The sequence below is a fragment of the Mirounga angustirostris genome, unplaced genomic scaffold (assembly GCF_029215605.1).
Source record: "Mirounga angustirostris isolate CCGP_5_RB_7025 unplaced genomic scaffold, mMirAng1.0.hap1 SCAF_3, whole genome shotgun sequence".
NCBI classification, from domain to species: domain Eukaryota; kingdom Metazoa; phylum Chordata; class Mammalia; order Carnivora; family Phocidae; genus Mirounga; species Mirounga angustirostris.
In genome coordinates, this window is record NW_026991711.1 from 102,596,666 (window position 1) to 102,624,050 (window position 27,385).

The 27,385-nt window shown below is 37.7% G+C and overlaps 1 protein-coding gene and 1 pseudogene across 5 annotated transcripts in view; both read right to left on the reverse strand.

Moving 5' to 3' along the window:
- Positions 1–27,385, reverse strand: part of ZRANB3 (zinc finger RANBP2-type containing 3) — a 307,849-nt gene that overhangs the window by 77,783 nt on the left and 202,681 nt on the right. For all 4 annotated transcript variants that reach the window (XM_045868960.3, XM_064586450.1, XM_064586452.1 and 1 more), the window contains 2 exons: positions 21,939–22,110; positions 20,286–20,402 (listed from right to left, as the gene is read on the reverse strand). In XM_045868960.3, coding sequence (XP_045724916.1) covers positions 20,286–20,402; positions 21,939–22,110 — 289 coding nt within the window. The remainder of the gene's footprint in view (positions 1–20,285; positions 20,403–21,938; positions 22,111–27,385) is intronic.
- LOC123839465 (myosin regulatory light polypeptide 9-like) lies at positions 25,826–26,743 on the reverse strand (annotated as a pseudogene). The gene has a single exon (XR_006789647.3). The product of XR_006789647.3 is annotated as a myosin regulatory light polypeptide 9-like (transcript).

A 27,385-nucleotide genomic window follows, 5' to 3' on the forward strand; every position in this document is an offset into this window, starting at 1 on the left:
TAATGTCAGTATGTTGGACATTTTCACTGAGCCCCATGCCAAAATTTTTCCATAGAAAGTAATAATTTCACTTCCAAAGAAGGGTTGGGTGAACTACTGGAAGTATTACTTTCTTATTTCTAGGCATGTTTCTTTTTTTTTTTTTCTCATTTCATTTAATTTTTGTTTTCATCATGATGAGTGCACTCTTAATCCCCATTCCCTATGTCCCCCATACCCCCAACCCACCTCCGCTCTGGTAACTATCAGTTTGCTTTGGCTATTTGAGGTCTTTTATGGTCCATACAAATTTTAGGACTGTTTGTTCTAGCTCTGTGCAGTTGGTATTTTGATAGGGGTTGCATTAAATCTGTGGATTCCTTTGGGTAGTTAGACATTTTAACAACATTTGTTCTTCTAATCCATGAGCAGAGAATGTCTTTCCATTTCTTTGTGTTGTCCTCAGTTTCTTCATCATTGTTTTTTGGTTTTCAGAGTACAGGTCTTTCACCTCTTTGGTTAAGTTTACTCCTAGATATTTTATTGTTTTTGGTGCAATTATAAATGAGACTGTTTTCCTAATTTCACTTTCTGCTGCTTCATTATTAGTGTATAGGAGAGCAACAGATTTCCATACACTGATTTTGTGTCCTGCAACTTTTATTCCCTTATGAATGTAGACAGAAAATCTAGCACTTCTAATACATCTAATTTTTTAACAATGAGTTTTATAAGCAGCCCATTTCACAGTAAATCAGATGGGCTATAATACCAGGAAAAGAGGGCAACCCCAATTTAATACTTTAACCAGTACAATTTTACAAAAGAACCTGGGATCCTAAACCTTTCCATAAAGCTTTTTGGAACAAAATATAATAATCATTCTATCCAATCATTCTTTGTTTCTATCTATCTATCTGTCTATCTATCTATCATCTATCTATCTATCTATCTATCTATCTATCTATCTATCTATCTATCTATCTATCTAAGATAGATGAGAGAGAACATTCCCATAAATGACATATTCTGTAACTGAACTAATGTGACTTTGCTCCTTGGTAAGTCACAGATAGAAACTATATCAGGTAGAGTTGTCACACAAAGGAAACTTTATTTGCAGCAAATAAGGAGATCACAGGGAATAATTTCCAAAGCCATGACTCCCTGAGCAAGGGTGAATGGGTTCCTTTTATTTAGGGTTAGGACGAATATTTAGAAAGGGGAACCTTGTCATTATATGTAGAGGTAGGCATAAGGTCATGCATGCACCTTAAGGAAACATGCCTATACATACATTGTATATTATGTAAATGAGGTTTGCTCTCCTCCTTGGACAGAGATTTTAGTATTATAATGACATAAAGGTAATAACTGTTGGTCATTCCATGGATCACTCCATGGTCCATCTGTGCAGGTATGAATCAGGGGTTGAGCTCAAACTGGTCTAGGTGGACTGGGCTGGCAGGAGCTCTCTCTATGGGCAGGCATTATTGCTTGAGGGGTAGTTTTGGTTTCCATCACCAGATGCTATGCCCACTGGGTCTTTTGCCTTAGTTAAGAGATAAGCTGGAAAGAAGAGCTTAAGGAAAAATGTGGGATAAAGGTCGGTGGGTATAAGCATGTGAGCAGTAATGATCAGGTCTTGGGGTCTAGCTGGTGATTGTTTTACTGGGTTTACCCAAAATTAAACAAAGTTACAAAGTAAAGCTAATAGTATTATAGACTTTTAAAAAGTTGTTTTCATGAAAGTTGATTTCATGGAAGTTTGATCATAAAAGTCATTGATCAAAACAGCTAATCTAATTCTTTTAAAATTAAATTCAATTTTCAAAAACACTTTCAATTTCTTTCCAAACTCTGTCTTACTGGTCATTTCGATAAAGTAATCAGATTTGTACTACCATAGCATTAGCATGAATAAACCTTATTTGGGTGTTAAAAATTGTAACACAGAGAATATATAGAATTTTAAATTCTAAATCTTCCCCATGCTTGCACAGGGATGCTTAAAAATCACTAATAGGAAAAAGATACCACCTTAAGCCCATGGTCACCAAATATTAAATTTATTCAGCTATCCTACTGCAGTGATGGTCAAGTGCATGTACTCTGGAGCCAGATTGTCTGGGTTCAAATCCTGCCTCTATCATATACAATCTGAGTCCTTGAGCAAGTCACTTAAACTCTGTGCTTTAGTTTCTCCATCTATAAAAGGGGCAAAAGGTACCTACTCCTCATGGAGTGGCAGTGAGAGTTAAATGACTTAGTGCATAAAATATGCATGGAGTAGTGCTTGGCCCATGGTATGTACTGCAAAAGTGTTAGCTCTTATTATTGCTCTATTTCCCTAGCAAACTGCAAAAACAACTTCAACCTTTACTATTTTCTTCAAAATCAGAACCCATGCCTTTTGGCCCTCAAACGTCCCACTGCACAGAGAAAAAAATTCATCATGTGAAAATTTTTACCTTTTGTTACTTTCTCTCATCCTCGTTTCCTTTCCTTTTGTAATACGAGAAGTATTTCTTCTTTTCTATAAGGCAAATCTCTCCATCTGTGATTCCAAACTGAACCATTCCTGCCACCTCAAAAACCTTACACCACTCTTCCTTCTCAAATGGATATTGCTCCATCTTTATTAAAGCCTTCCTTCGGGGTGCCTGGGTGGCTCAGTCGTTAAGTGTCTGCCTTCGGCTCAGGTCATGATCCCAGGGTCCTGGGATCGAGCCCCACATCGGGCTCCCTGCTCTGCGGGAAGCCTGCTTTTCCCTCTTCTACTCGCCCTGCTTGTGTTCCCTCTCTCACTGTGTCTCTCTCTCTCAAATAAATAAATAAAATCTTTAAAAAAAAAAAAAAGCCTTCCTTCATGCCACATGACCACATAGTAACATACTATCTCTTTCTTCCTCTAAAATGATAACATTATTGTTTTACTTGTACTTTACTATTACTGACCATCTCCTTATCAATGAACAGGAGGCAGAATGTGTCTGGTTTAGAGTCAGAGTCCCTTTCCTACACAAAAGAATGGCACAGGACAAGGTACTGGTCAGTCTGACAACATCCCAGTCTCTGTGCAGCAGGGAATATTGCAGTGGCCTCATTATACAACACTGCATATTATAAATAGGATTCTACCTTTGCAAGACAGCACAGAGGAAATGCACTTTGTGCATAATGGAAACGTGTTTAGAGCAGTTTGCCTTCTAAAAACTTTTTAAGGCACTAAGGAATGCTGTCATCCTCAAAGTGACAGGAAATTTAAAATTATGGGTTGGTTTAATTGTTTTCATAGAAAAGATACTGGCATTTCTCTTAAAATGGTTTTTTCTAAAAGTTAGGGGTTGCAGTGTACCAGAAAACAACTGAGGGTTGGCCAAACCATACCACTTATATCTGTCTTTTTTCCCTAGAAGAGTACTATGCGGATCCTAAATTTCTTTATTTTCGGGGCGCCTGGGTGGCTAAGTCAGTTAAGTGTCTGCCTTCAGCTCAGGTCATGATCCTGGGGTCCTGGGATTGAGCCCCGCATCGGGCTCCTTGCTCAATGAGGAGCCTGCTTGTCCCTCTCCCTCTGCCCCCCCCCGCCGCTCATGCTCTCTCTCTCTCTTGCTCTATCTCAAATAAATAAATCTTAAAAAAAAATAATTTGTTTATTTTCATCCATTGTATCCTCAACAAATATTACAAAGCAATAAAAATAACGACAGAGAAGAAGAAAAGTAATTCTAATTATCTGGGATCCTTCACTAGTTGACTTTTTACCGGTAACACTGATTATTTTACCCTCAGCTCCTTGGTTTAGTGTCACCACTGTTAGCCTGGACTACCAGTGTTGTTACTCAACTGGATTCCCTGCCTACAGGCTTGATTCCTTCCAGCGCATTCTCCACATAGCTACAGTTCTTTTCCCAAGGCACAAATCCAATCATTTTACTCTACTCCACTATACCTAATTGCTCAGAACGCTTAAGATAAATCATAAACTATGAAATGTGACCTTTTAGGATAGGGTTACTGCTCTCTGTGATCTCCAGCCTAGTCTCAGAATTCCTCCCTGACACTTCATGCTTTAGCTATGATGACCTACTTTTGACACCCTAAGTATGCCATTTCTGGTTAATCTTTGTGAGTTTGCACAAAGTATTCACCTGCCTTGACATACACGCCATCAACGCTGTGCCCTCCTCATTTCACTCCCCTCCACTCTAGTTGGCTAAATCTTCCTTGTTCAGTCCTTGGAATGTCTTTCCTGAGCTTCCAAGACTGGGTCAAGTGTCTTCTCCCAAGTGCTCCCACAACATTCTGTTTTAATTTAAATACTAAATTTACTGTGCTGTATTTGAACATTTATTTTACTGTTCTCTCCAACAGACTGCAAGTTCCTTGAGAGGGAAACACTGTACCTTGTTCACCATGCCTCCCTATCACCAAGCATGATCCTTGCTAAACAACAGGCACTCGATAAATATCTGTTGAATAAGTCCAAATAACCAAAGAAAGGAAGTCTCAATATTAGTATGCAAACAATATAGTAGCCAATTTATAAACTGTGGTATTTCAAAAGTCCATTTATAAATTGGTTTGGGAGTACTCTGAAACACATTTTCTCATAGAAACAATATTACATGCAGTCTATAACTAGCTACTTCCCCCAAAGTCTATTTCATCGATAACGTAGATAAACTGTATTATTTACAGTTACCATAGACCCTGACTATGGGATATTATCACTAATGTTTCTGGGGAAAATATATTAAGAATTCCAACTCGGTAATGCCATGAACTGATGATTTCTGGCTGCAGCCCAGAAATAGAAATATACAGTTCCAGTTTATATAGGTGGTTGAGAACAGAGGTTCTAATAGGGAAGGAATGAAAAATGACTAAAATAGGAATTGGGACAGCAAGGATTGGTCTTCTGCTGCCATTAATCTTTGGGATCATATTCCAATCTCGGGACAAATGACTTTTCATCTCCTTTCTTTTCTTTCAAGGATCCTAGGAATTAGGTGCCAACTTTCTGTTGACTATTGACATTTCTCTGACATCCAGCTAGGGTTCTCACCACAGACAAGAGATTATCTAAAAGGTCTCATAATATACTCTTTTTCCTTAAGCAAGCTTCTGCACTCAATAAGTATTATGTGCTAAGAAAGCTAAGCTAAGCAAGTAAGAAAACAAACAAACAAAAAAACCCCAGCTATTAAATCTAGGAAAAACAACAGTTGTCAAATAATTATAGCTCAACTGTGAAATGTTTAACAAAGTCATTATATTGTAAACAATGAAGGCTGATCAAACCAAAAATTTTAACTTGGGAAAATGGAGCAGGGAGAAATGTATTGCAAATACTTTCTTCCAATCTGTATTTTACATTTTTCATTTTCAAAACAATGCGTTTTGTATACCATATCTTTTAAAAAACACCCTAAGTCTTAAAGTTTTGAGTACCATTTTTTCCCTTTAAAGTGCTTTTTGCATCCTACCTAAAAAAGTCTCTACCTAAAGGTTGGCAATATTTTTATGTATATATACTATTAGAAGTTTTAAAATCAGGGTGCCTGGCTGGCTCAGTTGGTAGAACATGTGACTCGATCTCAGGGTCATAAGTTAGAGCCTCATGTTGGGCATAGAGTTTACTTTAAAAAATAAATAGATAAAAATCTTTTAAAAATAGTTTTATAAATTATTTTTTTAAAGATTTTATTTATTTGAGGGAGAGAGAGACATAGAGAGAAAGAGCACAAGTGGGGGAAGAGGCAGAGGGAGAGGGAGAAACAGGCTCCCCACTGAGCAGAGAGCCTGATGTGGGGCTCAATCCCAGCACCTTGGGACCATGATCTGAGCTGAAGGCAGACATTTAACCTCCTGAGCCACTCAGGCACACCATATAAATCAGTTTTTATATTTAAGTCTATAACCTACTTCAAGTTAATTTTTATGAGTGGTGCAAAGTAATGGTCCAAGGTCCATTTTTCCCCCCTATGGATATCCAATTGTCCGAATACTTTTCCTTGAAAAGACTATCATTTCCCCATTGAGTTATCTCAACCCCTTCCTTCACATCAACTGACAATCTATATGAAGGTCTATTTCTGGATTCTTTTCCCTGGTTCACTAATCTAAATGGCTATCCTTATGCCGATATCACAAAAATCTTAATTACTGTAACTTTATAGTAAGTATTTATATCATGCAGTGTGAATCTTTCAACTTTGTTCAAGATTAATTTGGCTAAATTAAGTCCTTTGTGCTGCTTCATGAATTTTACTTTCAGCTTGTTAGTTATTTTCTACCAAAGACCAGCGATTTTGATTAGCATTGCATTGAAAATGTAAGTTAATTTACAAAGAAATGGCATCTTAACAATACTGAATCTTCCAATTTATGAACATGATCTATCTTGTCATTTATTTAAGTTTGCTTTATATTCTCTAGATGTTTTGTAGTTTTCAGTGCATATACTTTGTTGAATTTATCCCAAAGAAGGTCATGTTTATTGTTATTGTAAATTGTATTTTTTAAATTTCAACTTCCCATTTTTCATTGCTAGTATATAATACTACAAATAATTTTTGTATATTGAACATGAATCCTGAGACCTTGATAAATTCACTCAGTTCTAGTGGCTTGAAGTGTTCTTGGATTTTCCATGTGGACAATCATGTTGTCTCTAAATATAGACAACTGTACTTATTCCTTTTCAATCTGTATATATTTGTTTTTCTAGCCTTATTACACAGTTATAAGAACAATGTTGAACCAAACAGTGTTGAACAGAAGTGGTGAGAACAGACTCTCTTGTATTGTTCCTGATTTTAAGGGAACAGCATTCTGTCTTTGAGCATAAAGTATAATGTTAATTGTTAAGTTTTTCATAAATGCCTTTTATTCGGATGATAAAGTCCCTTTCTATTCCTAGTATGCTGAGAGATAGTTTTATCATAAATGAACGTGGCAAGAAAACTGTTTGAGCTCTGAGGTTGAGGATAAGGGAGTGTGCTACTGGCTGAGAATAGCTGGATAGGACTGCTGGCTTGCTTCTCTACCCAAGTGAGGCTGTAGAATGCGCTCCATAGTTGTCTGGATTCTCTGGTCAGGCTGACTAGATGATCAGGTCTGGTTCAGTAATAGATGGGGTTATGAATTAATTTCCGTGCCCTGGGAGGGCAGCAGGATGGGATTGGAAGGCTCATTGTTTGGGGACCCAAATCAGGCAAGAGTATTTACTGGTCAGGTGAAGCCATCAGGTTCATTGTGCAGATGAGGAAAGCCAGAGGCTGTATTCTCTGTTCAAATGCCACTGTAAGCAGGGCTCTTGGATGGGCTATGCAGATACTGTATGTTCTTGTAAGGTTTCCTGGTCCGGTAGGCTGGAGGCTATATTCTGTAAACGGGTGGGGCTACAAATTAGTTTCCCTGCCTGAGTGCAATGGGAGAAGCAGCTAAAATGGTAGTAAAGCTCTTTGCTGTCTTAAACTCAAATTGACCCATGACCCAAATTCTCTGGCTGAGCAGGTCCCTGGCTTTGCCCTGCAAACTGTCAACTCTGCTTTCCCTACCCTCGGCTAGGGTGCTTCAGGGCTACTTAGCTTCCAGGTGTTCTCGCCAGTCCTATGGTCAGATGAGACCAGGAGTCAAGTGGGTAGGTGTAGTTAAGTCTCACCTTTGCCTCAACTGGAAGGAGAGGGGCTGCTCCAGGCAACTCTCAATTTCCCAAAAAGGTTCTCTGGGAGGGTTTGGGAACTACTGTCAGCCTTGAATATGAATTAAGGCCCCTGCCTGTGTATAGCACAGGAAACTTCATGCCTGGAACTGGCTTTGCTCAGGGGGCAATCAGCTTGGCCCACTTGCCTCTAGGCTTGAGCACTGCTATGCCTCACAGCTTCCAGATGTTTTCACCAGTTCCTCTGGTCAGATGTGGCCAGAACACATTCTCTACAGCAAGTAGGCATATGACTCACCTCCTTGCCTGGGCATGGGGAAACTGGGCTGTAGGGCTGGCAAAAATCCTCATATGAGGATCTGAATCAAGCAGATCTGCACCCTGCCAAGCTCCCTGGTCAGAGTATGCCACTGACTTGGTTCTGCACACGAACAAAGTCACTCCATAGGATGATAACTTGGGTGCTGCAGGTACAAACTCAGTCTGCCAAGATTTATGTGCTGGTTATTGCTAGCTCCTTTCCCCTTTCTGTCACTGTCAGTTTCCCAGTGGTTGAGCCCCACAAATTCTCCTACAATTTCCATGGATAAAGATCAGAGTAGTGGCTCTGGCAAAGCAACCCACGATGCCAGGTGGTGGGGTGGGGTGGTACTTGTTTTTCCCCATGGATTTCCTTTTCCTGCTGGAGGAGCCAGAGGCTCAGGGTGGGATCTCCCTGAGTGGTGCTACATTGGCCTAGGCGCATGGCAACAGGGTCAACATGTAGCCACTACTCTTACCCTAGTAATGTAGTCTGTTTTGGTCTTTAGGGTGCAGGGCCATGTCTCAGTTTCACCCTTGTGTCTAGGATTCTCCTAGGGGTATTTTCTTCCTGAATAGTTGTTAGTTATTGTTCTTGTGAGGAGAAGCAAAGTCAGGAACAACCTATGCTATCATCTTAGTGATCTATAAATTTCCTCTAATCTTGGTAATAATCTTTGTTCTGAAGTCTACATTATCTAATATTACACTTCTACTTCAGCTTTCCTTTGATTATTGTTTGCATGGTATATCTTTGTTCATCCATTTATTTTCAACTTTCAGCCTTCATACTTAAAAAGAACTTTTTGCAGATATCATGATTTATGCAACATGATACTTCTTACCATATACTTGGTGGGTTTAGATCATTCACATTTAATGTAATTATTGATAGAACTAGATTAAAACCTAACATCTTGTTGTCTTCTGATTGACCCATATGTTCTTTGTTCCTTTCCTTTCTTTTCTGCCTTCTTTTGGATTAACTTAGAATGTTTTCTACATTAGGTTACCATATTGTGTCCACTATATGTACATTTTAAAACTTTAAATTGTGAAATAATTTTAGACATACCAGAGGTTGCAAAAATAACAGAGTTCCTGAATAACCTTAACGTAGCTTCCCTAATGATCATTTCCTATATGGCCATAGTAAAATATCGTGACCAGGAAAATGACATTTGTATAATAATTTTTTTCTATCAGTAAAATTCCATTGTTTTGAAAATGTTATAAATATGGTGTCATGATATATGAAAACTTTTTGAGGCTGGCTTCTTTCAATCAGTGTAATGCCTTTAGATTCATCCAATTTATCATGCTTATCAATAGTTCATTCCTTTTGAGTATTCTATTGTATGGGTATACTATAATTTAAGGACATCTGGATTATTTCCCAGTTTTTGGCTATTATAAATAAATTCCCATAAAGGAGTCTGTGTAAACCTAAGTTTTCATTTCTCTCTGATAAATATCCAGGACATTTAGAATTTTTATGATTACATTTCATCTTCTCTATTGGCTTATAAGCTAATTGAAATAATTTTTTTAGATTCTGTTTTTTTAATTTCTAGCATTACCATTTTACTGTCTTTAAAATATTCATATTTCTTCTAAAATTCCCACCTTTTCATGCATATTGTTTATCTTTGCTACTAGATCATACAACACTATTCATAGCTTCCTAAAAGCCCTTGTCTAATAATTCTACAGTCTAGGTCATTTATCAATTTGGCTTTATTGATTGTTTTATCTTTTGAGAATGGATTAGTTTCTTAAAGTTTCTTTTTTTTTTATTTCATAATTTCTATTATGTGCTAGAAATTATGTGTAGAAGAACAGGACAGTCTGAGATAATTGATATTTACACACCCAGAAATAGGCTTTCTTTTTTGGGGGTCAGGATGATAGTGTGGGAAGGAGACAATCTAGCCAGTACTGAGTTTTATTTAGGTTCCCTTGTATTTAGATTCTCTTTTTGCTACATTTACCTAATTTAGTACACTACAAACTTTGAACTCCCCCAGCAACAGAATGCTTCTACCTTGTGATAATGTATGCCATGGGTTTTTCTAAGTATTCCAGTGGCATTCTCAGCTTCCAGTAGTTCCTGCATGCCTGCCCTATACACAGGTGTTTCTCTCCCCCAGGGGTAGACTTATCTTGATGGTTTCTCCGTGTCAAGCTCTGGGCAGGGGACATCTTTGGTCTCTAGAACCAATTCAATGTAAGGCAGGCCTCTTGATCCAGCTAAGACTTAAAGGTGGCACTTCCCTGGAGTTTCTGCCTCTCTCCCTGACACCACGCTATGTCTGTGGATAGTCCTAGGCAGGACAGAGTTTCATGCCTCTCCTCCAGCATTGATGGAACTGTCTTATAACAGTCCAAGGTCCTAATTTCAGTAGGGTTTTCTACCTAGCCTGCAGGGCAGACAGCTTTTGTTATAAATCAGCACCCAGGAGCAATTTCACTTAGTATGAGAAAAGGTTCTGGAAGTAGATAGGGTATTGTGCTTGTGCTCCACTAACAGGGTTGCTCTATGATCTTCTAGTCAGCACCTGGTAGACGCCAAAGGAAATAAAGCTTGTGAGTGAGTGTGGACTTACTGTGTTAAGATACCCTGTTATTCTGAACAGTCATGATAGCCTGTGCTCAGTCTTTATAATTTTCTTAAAATTTTAGCCACTTTTTTGGGTCCACTTTTATGGTAACCACCCTCATCCTAACCTTGCTCTACCAGGTAAAAAATTTTCATATGTTTTGTTTCTCCTCTCAACAAATTCAATAAAAGAAGAAAATTTTCTGAACCTAAAAAATGGTTAAAACTTAAAGATAGCATCATTATTAATGGGGAAAGGCTGAAAGCTTTCCCTCTAAGAATGGCAGCAAGGCAAGGTTGCTCAATCCTATCACTTCTATTCAAAATTGTATTTGCATTCCTTCACTGTGCTAGGCAATAAAAATAAAGATATACAGACTACATGCATAAAGTGTTCTTATGTGCAGACAAAAACATATGTTATATAGAAAATCCCCCCAAATTTACAAAAAACCCATAAAAATTAATAAGTGAGTTCAGCAAGGTCAAAGGATAAAAAGTCAATAAACAAAAATAGACAATAATTCTATATTTAGCAATAAAAATTAGAAATTGAAATTTAAGAAATATTTATAGGATATTTGTCCAAGATGGTGGAGGAGTAGGAGACCCTAGTTTTGTCTGGTCCCTGGAATTCAGCTAGATAGCCATCAAATCATTCTGAACACCTGCGAATTCAACCGGAGATCTAAAAAAACCTGCTGCAATTCTACAAATAGAAAAGTAACCACTTTCGGCAAGGTAGGAGGTGCAGAGAAGTGAATCTGAGGCAATATAATGGAAGAAAAACAATGGGGGGAGGGAGCCTCTGTAAGCTTGCTACCAGAAAGTGATATAGCAGCAGAGTGCAAAATTGGAACTTTTAGAAGTCTGCTCCCGTGAGGGACATCCCTGCCTGAAAGGTGCTCAGGTGGCAAAACAAGACATCCCTGCCTGAAAGGTGCTCAGGTGGCAAAACAAAAACAAAGGTGCTTAGGTGGGACAGTGTGGTCTCAGGATCCCCAGGGTCACAGAAAGAAGAGGGGTGCCTGAGTGCAGCAGAGTTCCCAGACATCGGAGGGGGAAGTCGGTGCAATCAGCGAGCCCAGGAGTGGGTTTTCAGCTCAGTGTTGCCATAAACCACAAACTGAGGCACAGTTGGGTGACTGGCCTAGCAAGCAGCAGAACAGGGACAAGACTCACCTCCCCTCCCATCTCCTTCCCCCACCCCCACTGGAGGAGTGGCAGGATGTGTGCTGCAGGAGTCTGCAAAGTTTGGAGACTCGAAAGGGGGCTCATGTGCCTGAGACAGAAACGCTCTGCAACAGGCTGGGTGAGTGCAGATGGAGACCAGGGAGACAGGAGTGATTGACTGCTATTCCATGAGGGCACACTAAGAAGTGGAAGGGTGCAAACTTTCGGCTCCAGGGCTGGAGATTGGGAGGCCACCATTTTCACTCCATCCTCTACAGAAGCGTGGAAAGCCTTCAGGGAACAAAAGCCACATAGAGCAATCTGCAGCCACTTACTTAGCCCAGCCCACTGGTAAGGATGGTGAAACTCTTGCCTGGGCAAAGACACCTGATAATCAGCGCAACAGGCCCCACCCCGAGATCAGCAAGAACATCCGGCTAAGACCAAATTTACCAATCACACAGAACAGCAAAACTCCAGCACTAGGGGAAAATTGTATATAGAATTCATGTTTTTTTTCCCTCATGATTCTTTAGTCTTTCAATTTTAATTTTGTTCCTTTTCAACCAATTTCTTATTTTATCAACTCCTTTTTTAAAGTCTTTTTTAATTTTCACTTTTACAGTAATATCCTATCCTTTCATTGTATTTAATTTTTTTTTTTGCATATATATAAGTTTCTCTTTCTTTACAATTTTGGGATGTAGTTTCTTTTAAAAAACAGAATAAAATACACCCAGGATATAGTGTATTGCTCTGTTCTGTTCACCTGTCTTTTTATATTTTCTTTTTGTTTTTGGCCTTTTAATTTTCATTTTCACACTTACATTCTATTGTTTCATCACATTTAATTATATTTTTGTGCATATATAAGTTTTTCTTTCTTTACAATTTTGGGATCTAGTTTTCTAACAAACAGACCAAAATACACACAATTTTGGGATCTAGTTTTCTAACAAACAGACCAAAATACACACAGGATCCAGTGTATTGCTCTGTTCTGTTCACCTGTCTGATTATATTCTCTCCTTTCTTTTTCTTTTCTTTTTTAAAATTTTATTTTTTTCTTCTGGTTTTGGGTCTCTTCTGATTTGTTTAGTGTATATTATCCTGAGTTTGTTGTTACCATTTTGGAATTATATTCTCTCATTAATCTATTCTTCTCTGGACAGAATGAGAAGATGGAAAAACTCACCTGAAAAAAGAGAACAAGAGGCAGTACTGACTGCCATGGACCTAATCAGTACGGGTATAAGTAAGAAGTCAGAACTAGAGTTCAGAGTAATGATTATAAAGATACCACCTGGGCTTGAAAAAAGCATAGAAGACACAGAGAATCCCTTTCTAGAGAAATAAAAAACTAAAAACTAATCTAGTTGAAATTAAAACGGCTATTAATGAGATGCAATTAAAGATGGAGGCTCTAAATGCTAGGATAAATGAGGCAGAAGACAGAATTAGTGATATAGAAGACAAAATGATGGACAATAAGGAAGCTGAGAAAAAGACAGATAAACAACTACTGGATCACGAGGGGAGAATCTGAGATATCAGTGACACCATAAAGCGAAACAATATTAGAATAATTGGGATCCCAGAAGAAGAGAAAAGAGAGAGAGGAGCACAGGGCATATTGGAGCAAATTATAGTGGAGAACATACCTAATCTGGGTAAGGAAACAGGCATTCAAGTACAGGAGGCACAAAGAATGTCCCTCAAAATCAATAAAAATAGGGTCAACACTAGACATATAAGAGTGAAGCTTGCAAATTTCAGAGACAAAGAGAAAATCCTGAAAGCAGCTTGGGACAAAGAGGTCCCTAACCTAAAAGGGTAGAAACATTAGACTGGCAGCAGACCAATCTACAGAGACCTGGAAGGCCAGAAAGGACTGGCATGATATATTCAGGGTGCTAAATGAGAAAAATATGCAGCCAAGAATACTTTATCCATTCAAAGGCTGTCATTCAAAATAGAAGGAGAGATAAAATGTTTATAGGACAAACAGAAACTAAAAGAATTTGTGATCACTAAACCAGTCCTGCAAGAAATATTAAAGGGGATCCTTTAAGTGAAGAGAGAGCCCAAAAGTAGCATAGACCAGAAAGGAACAAAGACAATCTACAGAAACAGGGACTTTACAGGTAATACAATGGCACTAAATTCATATCTTCCAATAGTTACTCTGAATGTAAATGGCCTAAATGCCCCAACCAAAAGACACAGGGTATCAGACTGGATAAAAAAGCAAGACCCATCCATATGCTGTCTGCAAAAGACTACTTTAGACCCAAAGACACCTCCAGATTGAAAGTGAGGGTTGTAGAAAACTCTTTATCATGCCAATGGACACCAAAAGAGAGCTGGGGTGGCAATCCTTACATAAGGCAAATTAGATTTTAAACTAAAGACTGTAATAGATGAGGAAGGACACTATATCATAACTAAAGGGTCTACCCAACAAGAAGATCTAACAATTATAAATATTTATGCCCCTAATATGGGAGCAACCAATTATATAAACTAATTAATAACAAAATTAAAGAAACACATTGATAGCAATACAATAATAGTAGGGGGCTTTAACACCCCACTCACAGCAATTGACAGATCATCTAAGCAAAAGATCAACAAGGAAACGAGGCTTTAAATGACACACTGGCCCAGATGGGCTTCACAGATATATTCAGAACATTCCATCCCAAAGCAACAGAATACACATTCTTCTCAAGTGCACATGGAATATTCTCCAGAACAGATCACAAAAGATTGGGGTCATTTCCTGCATATTTTCAGACAACAATGCTTTGAAACTGGAGCTCAATCACAAGAGGAAAGTTGGAAAGAACTCAAATACATGGAGGCTAAAGAGCATCCTAAACTAAAGAATGAATGGGTCAACCAGGAAATTAAGGAAGAATTAAAAAAATTCATGGAAACAAATGAAAATGAAAACACAACTGTTCAAAATCTTTGGGATGCAGCAAAGACAGTCCTAAGAGGGAGGTATACATAGTGATACAAGCCTTTCTCAAGAAACAAGAAAGGTCTCAAATACACAACCTAACCCTACACCTAAAGGAGCTGGAGAAAGAACAGCAAATAAAGCCTAAACCCAGCAGGAGAAGAGAAATAATAAAGGTTAGAGCAGAAATCAATGAAATAGAAACCAAAAGAACAGAACAGATCAATGAAACTGGAGCTGGTTCTTTGAAAGAAGATCGATAACCCCTGGCCAGACTTATCAAAAAGAAAAGAGAAAGGATCAAAATTAACAAAATTGTGAATGAAAGAGGAGAGATCACAACCAACACTTTAGAAATACAAACAATTATAAGAACATAGTATGAGCAACTATATGCCAACAAATTAGGAAATCTAGAAGAAACGGATGCATTCCTAGAAACATATAAACCAACAGAACTTAAAGACGAAGAAGACGAAAACTTGAACAGACCCATAACCAGCACGGAAATTGAAGCAGTAATCAAAAATCTCCCAAAAAGGGGCGCCTGGGTGGCTCAGTCGTTAAGCGTCTGCCTTCGGCTCAGGTCATGATCTCAGAGTCCTGGGATCGAGCCCCGCATTGGGCTCCTCGCTCTGCAGGAGGCCTGCTTCTCCCTCTCCCACTCCCCCTGCTTGTGTTCCCTCTCTCGCTGTGTCTATCTCTGTCAAATGAATTAAAAAAAAAAAAAAATCTTAAAAAAAAAAAAATCTCCCAAAAAAACAAGAGTCCAGGGCTGGATGGCTTCCCAGGGGAATTCTACCAAACATTTAAAGAAGAATTAATACCTATTCTTCTGAACCTGTTTCAAAAAGTAGAAATAGAAGGCAAACTTCAAAACTCTTTCGGCAAGACCAGCATTACTTTGATCTCAAAACCAGACAAAGACCCCATCAAAAAGGAGAATTACAGACCAACATCCCTGATGAACATGGATGCAAATATTCTCACCAAAATACTAGCCAATAGGATCCAACAGTACATTAAAAGGACTATTCACCACAACCAAGTGGGATTTATTAGTGGGCTGCAAGAGTAGTTCAGTATCCGCAAATCAATGTGATACACTATATTAATAAAAGAAAGGACAAAAATCATATGATCCTCTCAATAGATGCAGAAAAAGCATTTGACAAAGTACAGCATCCTTTCTTGATTAAGACTCTTCACAGTGTAGGGATAGAGGGAACATATCTAAAAGCCATCTACAAAAAGTCCACAGCAAATACCATTCTCAATGGGAAAAAACTGAGAGCTTTTCCCCTAAGGTCAGGAACACAGCAAGGATGTTCACTATTACCACTGTTGTTCATCACAGTACTAGAAGTCCTAGCCTCAGCAATCAGACAAGAAGAAGAAATAAAAGGCATCTGAACTGGCAAAGAAGTCAAACTCTCACTTTTCACAGATGACATGAAACTCTATGTGTAAAACCCAAAAGACTCCACCCAAAATTGCTAGAACTCATACAGGAATTCAGCAAAGTGGCAGGATATAAAAACAATGCACAGAAATCAGGTGCTTTTCTATATACTAACAATTAGAAGAAAGAGAAATTAAGGAGTTGATCCCATTTACACTACACCCAAAACCATAAGATACCTAGGAAAAACCTAACCAAAGAGGCAAAGGATCTGTACTCAGAAAACTATAGAACACTCATGAAAGAAATTGAGGAAGACACAAAGAAATGGAAAAACCTTCCATGCTCATGGATAGGAAGAACAAATATTGTGAAAATGTCTATGCAGCCTAGTGCAATCTATACATTCAATGAGATCCCTATCAAAATACCATCAGCTTTTTTCACAGAGCTGGAACAAATAATCCTAAAATTTGTACGGAACCACAAAAGACTCCAAATAGCCAAAGGAATGTTGAAAAAGAGAACAAAACTGATGGCATCTCAATGCCGGACTTCAAGCTCTATTACAAAGCTGTAATCATCAAGACAGTATGGTAATGGCACAAAAACAGATACACAGATCAATGGAACAGAATAGAGAACCCAGAAATGAACCCTCAACTCTACAGTCAACTAATCTTTGACAAAGCAGGAAAAAATATCCCATCGGAAAAAGACAGTCTCTTCAACAAATGGTGTTAGGAAAACTGGACAGGCACATGCAGAAGAATGAAACTGGACCATTTCTTTAAACCATACACAAAAATAGACTCAAAATGGATGAAAGACCTAACTGCGAGACAGGAATCCATCAAAATCCTAGAGGAGAACATAGGCAGCATACCACCTCACACCAGTCAGAATGGCTAAAATTAACAAGTCAGGAAATGACAGATGTTGGCAAGGATGCGGAGAAAGGGGAACCCTCTTACACAGTTGGTGGAAATGCAAGTGGAAAAGCAGCCACTCTGGAAAACAGTATGGAGGTTCCTCAAAAAGTTGAAAACAGAGATACCCTACAATCCAGCAATGCCCTACTAGGAATTTACCCCAAAGATACAAATGTAGTGATCTGGAAGGCACCTGCACCCCAGTGTTTATAGCAGCAACGTCCACAATAGCCAAACTATGGAAAGTGCCCAGATGTCCATTGACAGATGAATGGATAAAGAAGATGTGGTATATGTATACAATGGAATACTACTCAGCCACTAAAAAACATGAAATCTTGCCATTTGCAACGATGTGGATGTAAAGTAGAGGGTATTATGCTAAGTGAAATAAGTCCATCAGAGAAAGATAATTATCATATGATCTCAGTCATATATGGAATTTAAGAAACAAAACAGAGGATCATAGGGGAAGGGAGGGAAAAATAAAACAAGACAAAATCAGAGAGGGAGACAAACCATAAGAGACTCTTAATCATAGGAAATAAACTGAGGGTTGCTGGAGGGGAGGGCTGTGGGGGGATGGGTAACTGGGAGATGGACATTAAGGAGGGCATGTGATGTAATGAGCACTGGGTATTATATAAGACTTTTAAATCACTGAACTCTACCTCTGAAACTAATAATACAGTATATGTTAATTAACTGAATTTAAATAGAAAAAGAAATATTTACAAGTGCCTAAAAATACATGAAATGACTAGAGCAAATCTAGCAAAATGTATTCAATGAAACTGGAAAACATGGCTGGGAGAAATGAAAGAAGACATTCCTACCATGGATCAGGAAATTCAATACTATTAAGAAGTCAATTCTTCCAAACGAATTTATAGATTCAACACAATTCCAATCAAAAGTGTACATACTTAACAAGCTAATTATAAACCACATAAGGAAAAGCAAAGGACCTATAATAGACAGAATGATTTTGAAATAAAGTAGGAGTGAACACCATGTGATTTCAAGCTTTATTAGAAAGGTACCGTAACCAGATACTTTAGAATTCTGTCAAATGAGATGTAATGGTCAGTGAAACAGACCACAGTTCAGAAGAAGATCCACACATATATAACCAAATGATTTTTTATGAAGGGCTAAGGTGAATCAATGAGAGAAAAATGGTTTCCAATAACGAGTATCAATTGAAAATTGAAAATTCATAAGCAAAACAAATAATCAAACAAAAGCTACTCAAACCAAAACAAAGTAACTAAATCTCTATCCTTAACTTTGTACCACATAAAAAAAATTAACTCAAAATAGTTCTTGACCTACCTATATAACCTAAGGATATAGCACTTTTAGAAGAAAACACAGTAGAAGATCTTTGGGAACTTGGAATAAACAAAAATTAATTAGGACTCAATAGCAGAATACATGAAAGAAAAAATAAAAACTGGACTGTTCCAAAATTCAAAACTTCTGTTCTTTTAAAGACAATGTCAGGAAAATAAAATGGAATATATAGACTTGAAAGAAAATTTTGGAAAAGACTTATATGTTAAAGGACTTGTTTCTAAAATATATAAAGAGCTCTGGGGTGCCTGATTGGCTATCAGTTGAGCACCTGATTCTTGATTTCAGCTCAGGTCATGATTTCAGAGTCGTGGGATCAAGCTCCATGTCGGGCTCCACGCTCAGCTTGAGATTCTCTCTCCCACTCCCTTTGCCCCCTCCACTACCCACCCCCTGCTCTCTTTCTTCCTAAAATAAATAAATAAATCTTAAAAAAAAAAAACCAAAAAACTCTTATAATCCAATATAAATATGGGCTTGCCATTATTTTTATATATAAAAATATATATATTTTACATATATATGACAGATATATGATGTATATTATGGATACAAACACATAAAAATATGCTATCATTAGACATTAGGAGAAGGCAAATGAAAATGATAATGAGATATCAGTACATACCCTGGAAAACAGCTAAAATTAAAAAGACTGAAAATACCAAGTGCTGACAAAGATGCAGAACCACTGGAACACTCATACGTTGTTACAAGGAATGCAAAATGATACAGTACTTAAAAAAAAATTTGGCAGCTTTTTATAAAATTTAATCTGTGTCTTCCATATGACCCAATAGTCCCACTCCCAGATATTTACTCAAGGAAAATGAAAATCTGTCCATACAAAGACCTGTACATGAATGATTCTAACCGTTTTACTCATAATGGCCCAAACTGATAAGATCCCAAATGGCCATTAACTGGTGGAGGGAAAAAAGTTGTTATATATCTATACACTGGAACATTACTCAGATATAACAATGAAGAAACTAATGACATATGCAAAACATGGATCAATATTCAAAAGCTTTATGGTATATGAAAGAAGCCAGACACAAGGCTACATACTGTATGTTCTGTTTTTGGAACATTCAGGAAAATGCAAAACTATAGTTGTAGAAAGTAGATCTGTTGACTGCTGAGGTGCAGAGGGCAGGTGTGAGGGAGATAACTACAAAGGCGTATCAGGAAACTTTTTGGGCAAATGGAAATATTCTTTATCTTGATTGTACTGATGGTTTACTCAATGTATTTGTCAAGCCTCATCAAGCTATGTATTTTAAAAGGACAAATTTCACTGAATGTGAATTATACCTCAATATACCTCACTTAAAAAATTATCTTATATAAAAAAATTTCAGAATTGGAAAGGAGTAACACTCATTAGCATGTCTAAGTTCTACCATGCTAGTAAAAACAAGAACGTGTGATGAATCTACTTTATATTCACACTGAGATTTAAAAACTAACACCTCTACTTTGCACTCTTAGACAAACAGAATATGAGCACATCTATCTCTGTAGGGAACTAGAAACATAATACCAATTAAAAATGATTGACTTAAATAAACATTATTTGTAGCAATTATGTAGCAAAAACCACGGAAAAATCTGATGACAAAGATGAATATATGTATGTCCTTTAAATGAGAACGTGTAAAGCATGTTATATTCCCTCATCAAAGTGTACCCATATACTGGAAAAGATCAATATATGCAAAGATATAATGGTGTCCATTATATCATTGTTTCTTTGAATATATCTGAATTTTTCAATATCAGAGTTAAAGAATTAAATGGCAAAGACATGTTACAGTATGCAAATAAGCTGCTTAAATAAAAGCATTAAAATACATTAAATAATTTGTATCAAGAGAAACATATGCTGTCCCAGCAATGAGTACCTTGGCAATAGCAGTTTGTTTAAACATGCGGGTAATCAACCCCATGACAGTCTCGGTGGCACCTGAATTTGGAGCTCTCATTAATTTTTCCCACTCTTCAAAGCTGGTATTCAATTCCTATGTGGGAGAAAATAACAATGCTTAGAAATGTGGCATAAAGAACAGAAGAAGAGTCAAGCATCTGACTCGATTTCAGCTCAGGTCACGATCTCAGGCTTATGAGATACAGCTCCAAGTCAGGCTCGGCACTCAGTGGGAAGTCAGCTTGGGATTCTTTCCCTCTCCTTTTACCTGCCCCTCTGCTCCTCCCCCAGTTCGTGCTATCTCTCAACTAACTAAATTAATTAATTAAATCTTAAAAAAAAAAGAACAGAAGAACAATTAATGCAATAATTTATTTTGTCCTACTTGTTTTCTTTTTTCTTTGTAAAGATATTAAAACAAATTCCCAAAGATACCAATGTGTTTACTGAAAAACATCAATATGGAGATAGGTCAGTCACATGTTCACACAAAAGACAGAAACCAATGAAAAGCTGTGGGTGAAAGCCAAGCCCTTTGCTAACATCATCATAAATCAAACAATTAGAGCTTCCCCTTAAGAAAAAACATTTTGTGGGGTGCCTGGGTGGCTCAGACTTGGTTAAGCATCTGCCTTCGGCTCAGGTCATGATCCCAGGGTCCTGGGATTGAGCCCTGCATCGGGCAGCCTGCTTCTTCCTTTCCCTCTGCCTGCTGCTTCCCCTGCTTGTACACTCTCACTCTCTGTCAAAAATAAATAAAATCTTTAAAAAAAAAAAAAAAGAAAAAACATTTTGTAAAGTAAAAATAAAAATTTACATACATAAGAAAGGAAACAGTGAAAATGTGTATGATAGCAAAGTATTTTCATAACAAGATATGATTTCATTTAAATAAGCATGAGGAATATTAGCTAAATAAAAATATAATGTAATCATATACTTTTATTTTTCTTTCTAATGCTAAAATGGTGGATAAAGAAAATCATTATTCCTATTTACCAATAACATATTGCCAATGTTTATAAAATGTCTCCTCAATCTTTCAAGATAAAACAATGCAATAAATAGTCTGTCAACAAAGTCCTATCCAGATTTAAAGAAATTTCAGAGAAAATATAAGCACTGTACTCCCTAAAAGTATATGTAGATAAGGATTAGGTAAAATACAATTTGACTTTCTAATATATAGACCTTCACCTCTTCCAACATGATCATAGAGTTTTCAGATCTCAAGAAGAAGGCTAAATCCAAGTTATTCTAGAAGATAGCTCATACTTCAAAAAAATTCTAGAGCAAGAAACACAACTTCGCATCCTAATTATTGGGCTTTACACCCTACAGGTATTTAGAATTCTTAATAGTAAATCTTCATTGCAGTTGAAGTGTTTTCATTCTATATCGAGCAGAAGTATTTTTTCTAAATCAGTAGGATACTGAATCTTTTCACATTTGATGACTAAAGTTAAATTCTTCCTGTTCTCTTCTTGAAATGATACAAAGCCAATCCATATGTTCTATTAATTAATCCTATTTTAAGAAAACAGACTTTGCCTTCTATAAAAAATCAGTATGTGCAATCTTTCATTAAAATGACTTAAAGTAAGACTTCGAATGAAACAAGCATTCTCACCTTGGCAGCTGCTGATGGAAGATCAAAGGGAATACGCTGTCTGACTTTAGGGGGCAGCTGGGTTAAAACATCAGTCTTCAATCTTCTGATCATTATGTCACTTAATAGCTGATGAAGTTCATTCAAATTTGATGCCCCTCTACAATCCCACTGAGGCCTTTTACCAAAAAATCTGTTAATATGAAGAAAAACCATGTAGCAAAGCTGAATGTTAGGAATGAAAAAAATCCAGTGTTTTCCTTTTAATAAGGAGCCATCACATTGTTTTTACTGTTACTTCTGAATGCAAATCAGTTTCCAAAAGCTCAGCCTGAGAAAGAGTAATGAGTAAGATTACAAATTACTCTCAGTCATAGAAAATGTTAATTGTCTAACATACTGTTTACGACGAGTTAATGCAAGGTTAGAATGAACTGATAACTCTAAGTACCATTGGCATTTTGGGCAGGCTCAGAAATGGCAATGTGCTTAGCAGATCTAGCCCCAACTAGGCACTAACTGCCAGGACACCAGCTAGTCTACATAATAGCCAAACTACCTAAAATATTTGCCATATCCTCTAAGAGGAACTATCTCCCACTGAGCTGTTAAGCATAGCAGATTCATCAGTTGGTGATCACTTGGCCTTTGAAAACACTGGACAGACAGTAAAGGAATTAAAAAAAAAAAAAAGGACAGAAACTCACTATGAAAGAGAGAATGGGAAAGAAAACATAGGATAAAAAATTTCAACAAATGTTTAGAAGTCAATGCTGACAGATAAGTGATAGCTGACTTGGCAAAAGAAAAGAAGCCACAATGTAAAATGCTTGCAAAAGTGAGTATGTCCTCTAGACCTTTGAGAAGATTGGGAGTTGGAAGCACCAAGCACTGACGGCAGGTATAAAGACAAGGGTTGGAATCTACTGGCCTACTAATATCCCCCTAACATTGTGACAACCCAAAAACTACTCACAAAATTCCCAATCATCTTCTAGGAGCCCATGCTATTGAAGCTAGCTGGTGGAGAATAATTAACAGGAAAACTCTTACTAGGTTGTAACATGATTACTGATATTAATAATTAAATGACTATCCATTTTAATGGGATTTGTGTGGTATCTTAGCATAATAGTATCAATTTGAGAAATTTGAAACTTGTTAACATTAATTTTTTTAATTAAACATATTTTGATAACAAACACACAAGAATAGTACAGACATTAAAAACATGCACTTGGGGGCACCTGGGTGGCTTAGTCAGTTAAGGGTCTGCTTTCAGCTCAGGCCATGATCCCAGGGTCCTGGGATTGACCCTCACATTGGGCTCCCTGCTCAGTGGGGAGTCTGCTTCTCTCTCTCTCTCTGCCTTTCCCCCTCCAGCTTGCGCTCTCTCTGTCAGTCTCAAATAAATAAATGAAATAAAAAAAAAAAAACAACCATGCACTTGCATGTAGAATCAATTAGAAAAGTTGAGTGAACAGATCCAACTACTGTCTGATAAAATGATAGACACTGCTCAGTTGTGGTCAAAAATAAATTCAATTCTTGTTTTAAAAAAAAGCTAAGTGCTGGGGCGCCTGGGTGGCTCAGTAGTTAAGCGTCTGCCTTCGGCTCAGGTCATGATCCCAGGGTCCTGGAATCGAGCCCTGCATTGGGCTCCCTGCTCTGCGGGTAGCCTGCTTCTCCCTCTCTGACTCCCCTTGCTTGTGTTCCCTCTCTGGCTGTGTCTCTCTGTCAAATAAATAAATAAAATCTTAAAAAAAAAAAGCTAAGTGCTGGCATTGTAAAAAAAGATTTACTAGATTTATTTATATTTGCCATAAATTATATTACAGAGAGTTGACTTCCTTTAATGTTTTTTTTTTTTAAAGATTTTATTTATTTATTTGACAGAGACACAGCGAGAGAGGGAACACAAGCAGGGGGAGTGGGAGAGGGAGAAGCAGGCTCCACGCAGAGCAGGGAGCCCGATGTGGGACTCGATCCCAGGACCCTGGGATCATGACCTGAGCCCAAGGCAGACGCTTAACCGACTGAGCCACCCAGGCACCCAAAAATGGAAAAATAACTTGCCAATACACAATTATGTCACCATTTTGTCCATTCACAATCATATACTTAGGTTCATTTTGACCTTATGGTAAAAAAAAAAAAAAAAAAAATCTAACGTTCAGAACTACCAATGATGGGAAAAAGGGGTTGGATCTTTTGTTTTTTTGTGAATGAAACGTTTACAATTAAAGTGAATTATTTAGCACACTCTCCACCTATGCAATACATTCTGCAGGAATACAACGTGCTAGGTGCAAGCCTTCTGGCACAATTGTTCCACACAGATGTCTTCAGACAGGCCAACCACACAGGCTGCACTGGCCTCCTTCAGAGCACCAATATTTGTGCTCTGAAAGGGCATGTCTGTTTAGAAGTCAGAGCAATCTAATTTCAGATGCCACTGTACTTGTAACAGGCTTGTGACAAAAAGGTTATTTCACTCCTCCAGGAGAGGATGAACTACTGAAAGAAGTTTTTGTAGCCAGTTGCCTCCTGGGTGCTTTACCACTGATTGATTACAAGCCCTATGCTTGGTATGAGCCATGGTTTAGAGAAATCCTTTCTCCCAACACCCTTCTCTTTAGGCTGGAGTCAGAGTGCAGGTTGCAATGACCCTAAAGAATACTGGCAGGGGACACCTGGGTGGCTCAGTTGGTTGGGCGTCTGCCTTCAGCTCGGGTCATGATCCCAGGGTCCTGGGATCAAGTCCCTCATCGGGCCCCTTGCTCAGAGGGGAGTCTGCTTCTCCCTCTGCCTGTCCCTTCCCCTGCTTGTACTCTCTCTCTCTGAGAAATAAAATCTTAAAAAAACTAAAAAAAAAAAAAAAAGTACTGGCAGGACAATATGCTGCTGAATCTCCTGCTTCAAGTTTGGGGTGCAAAGGGGAAATGAGATGGAGAGGGAAGGCTAAAAGAAATGTCACCTATAAATGTCTGGTCCCTTCCTGATAAATTTGATAACTATATATACTTTTGGAATAGCCTATTCTTTTATTTAAGCAGCTTTATTGAGATGTAATTCATAATGCCATAGAATTCACCCACTTAAAATATACAATTCAATGGTTTCTCATATACTCTCAGATATGTGCAACCATCACCACAGTAAATGTTAGAACGTTTTCAACATCTCAAGAAGGAACCCCATAATCTTTAGCTATCACTCCCTTAATCACTGTCCTGCCTCCCAGCCCCAAGCAACCATTAATCTATTTTCTATCTCAAAAGATTTCCCTAAACTTTCATATACACAGACTCATATAATAGTCTTTTGTGACTATCTCTTCTCACTTTTCTTCTTTCATAGTGTTTTCAAGGTTCACCCATGCTGCAGCATGTATTCATTCTTTTTTAAGGCCAAATAATATTCCACTGTACAGAGAAACCACTATTATTTATCCATTTATCTCTTGACATACATTTTTGGTTGTTTCCAACTTTTGGCTTTTACAAATAAACTGCTGAAAACATTCATGTACAAGTTTTTGTTTGGACATATATTTTTTTCATTCCTCTTGGGTATATACTTAGGTGTTGAGTAGCAGAGTCATATGGTAATACTACATTTAATTATTTGAGGAAATGCCAGATTGTTTTCCAAAGCAGCAGTACCAGTTTACATTCCCACCAGCACTGTTCAAGGATTCCAATTTTTCCAAAGCCTCACCAACACTTGTTATTTGACTTTTTGATTGTAGTCATACTGTTTGATTTGCATTTCCCTGATGTTTAATGATGAGAAACATTTTTTTCATGTGTTTGTTGGCCATTTGCTATCATTTTTGGAGAATTGTCTATGCAAATCCTTTGCCCATTTTTGAATTGGGTTGTCTTTTTACTATTGAATTGTATGAGTTCTTTTTTTTATCAAAAAGTTTAATTATGGTTCAGAAAAAATTGAGTGAATAACTTTCTCTGAAAAAATATACTGACTCTGTGTAGACTGCAGTTATTTTGGGAGGGGGCTAGTAAGTTAAACTGCCCTATTTTCTATTCTGAAAATCATAAAAAGTCCCATTTCCAGTCTGATTATAGAGATGCATGTGCCCAAAATGGCTGAGACTAAAAACAACAAGAAAGGCAAAAGCTGCAAAGCTAAGGGCATGCAACAGACTCTAAGAGAACGTCTCAGAAATACCCAAAGTGGCAACAAGGAAAGTCTGGCTGGAATTTGAAGTTCTTTTCAGTCATCTCTGTCTTTTGCTCCGTGTTTAAGGATACGCGTGAACTCAATATAATTGAAATTTCCCTTTTTGTTGATAGGCGCTTCTCTGTACAGCTCATCCACTTCTTCATCTGTAAACCGATCTCCCATGGTTGTCAGCAGCTCTCTCAGGTAATCTTCCTGGATGGTGCCAGTTGCTTCTTCATCAAAGCAAGCTAAAGCATTTCTGATGACATCTTCCAGATCTGTGCCATTTAACTTTTCACCAAACATAGTGAGAAACATGGTAAAATTTATGGGCCTGGGAGCCTCATTCATCATGGCATCCAGATACTCATCAGTTGGATTTTCCCCTAGGGAGGCAAGCATGTCATGCAAATCTTGTCAATGAAACCATCTCTGTTCTAATCATTCATGTTGAAGGCTTCTTTGAACTCCTGAATCTGTGACTGGTCAAACATGGCGAACATGTTGGATGTTGCGTGCTGGGGGCGCTTCTTGGTAGTCTTGGTCTTTGCCCTTTTGCTCGACATGGTGGCATTTAAATCCCTGCACAGCCGGGAGAATCCGAGCACTTTGGTAACCCCCTCACTGCCCTGGCTGCTACTATCAACACCCTTCTACTCCCAGAGCCCCCTAAAACCAGTACTTCCATCCTCCGCTTAGCAAACCATTAGTCACCATTGTTGGAATTATACGAGTTCTTAACACATTCTAGACATGAGTCACTTATTAAATATATGCTTTCCCTATATTTTCTACCATTCTGTGGGTTGTCTTCATTTTCTTCATGGTGTCCTTTGAAGTACAGAAGTTATTAATCTTGATAAGGTTCAATTTGTCTAGTTGGTATTTTGTTGCTCATGGTTTCAAAGTCATATTTAAGAATCCCTTGCCAAAACCAAGGAATAAATTTACCCCTATGCTTTCTTCTAATAGTTTTATAGTTTCTGGTTTTACATTTAGGTCTTTGATCCATTTTGAGTTGATTTTTGTATATGGAATGAGTTCAAAGTCCAATTTCATTCTTTTGCATATGGCTATCCCTGTACCATTTATTGAAAAGACTATTCTTTTCCCCATTCAATGGTCTTAGTTTCTTGTTAAAAATCAATTAACTGTATATATATGAGTTTATTTCTGGGCTATTGATTCTCTTGTTGATCTAGATATTTATCCTTGTTACTATGTCCTGATTACATTGTCATGATTACCTTCTAATCAGCAGAGATACTGATAGACTCTTGAGT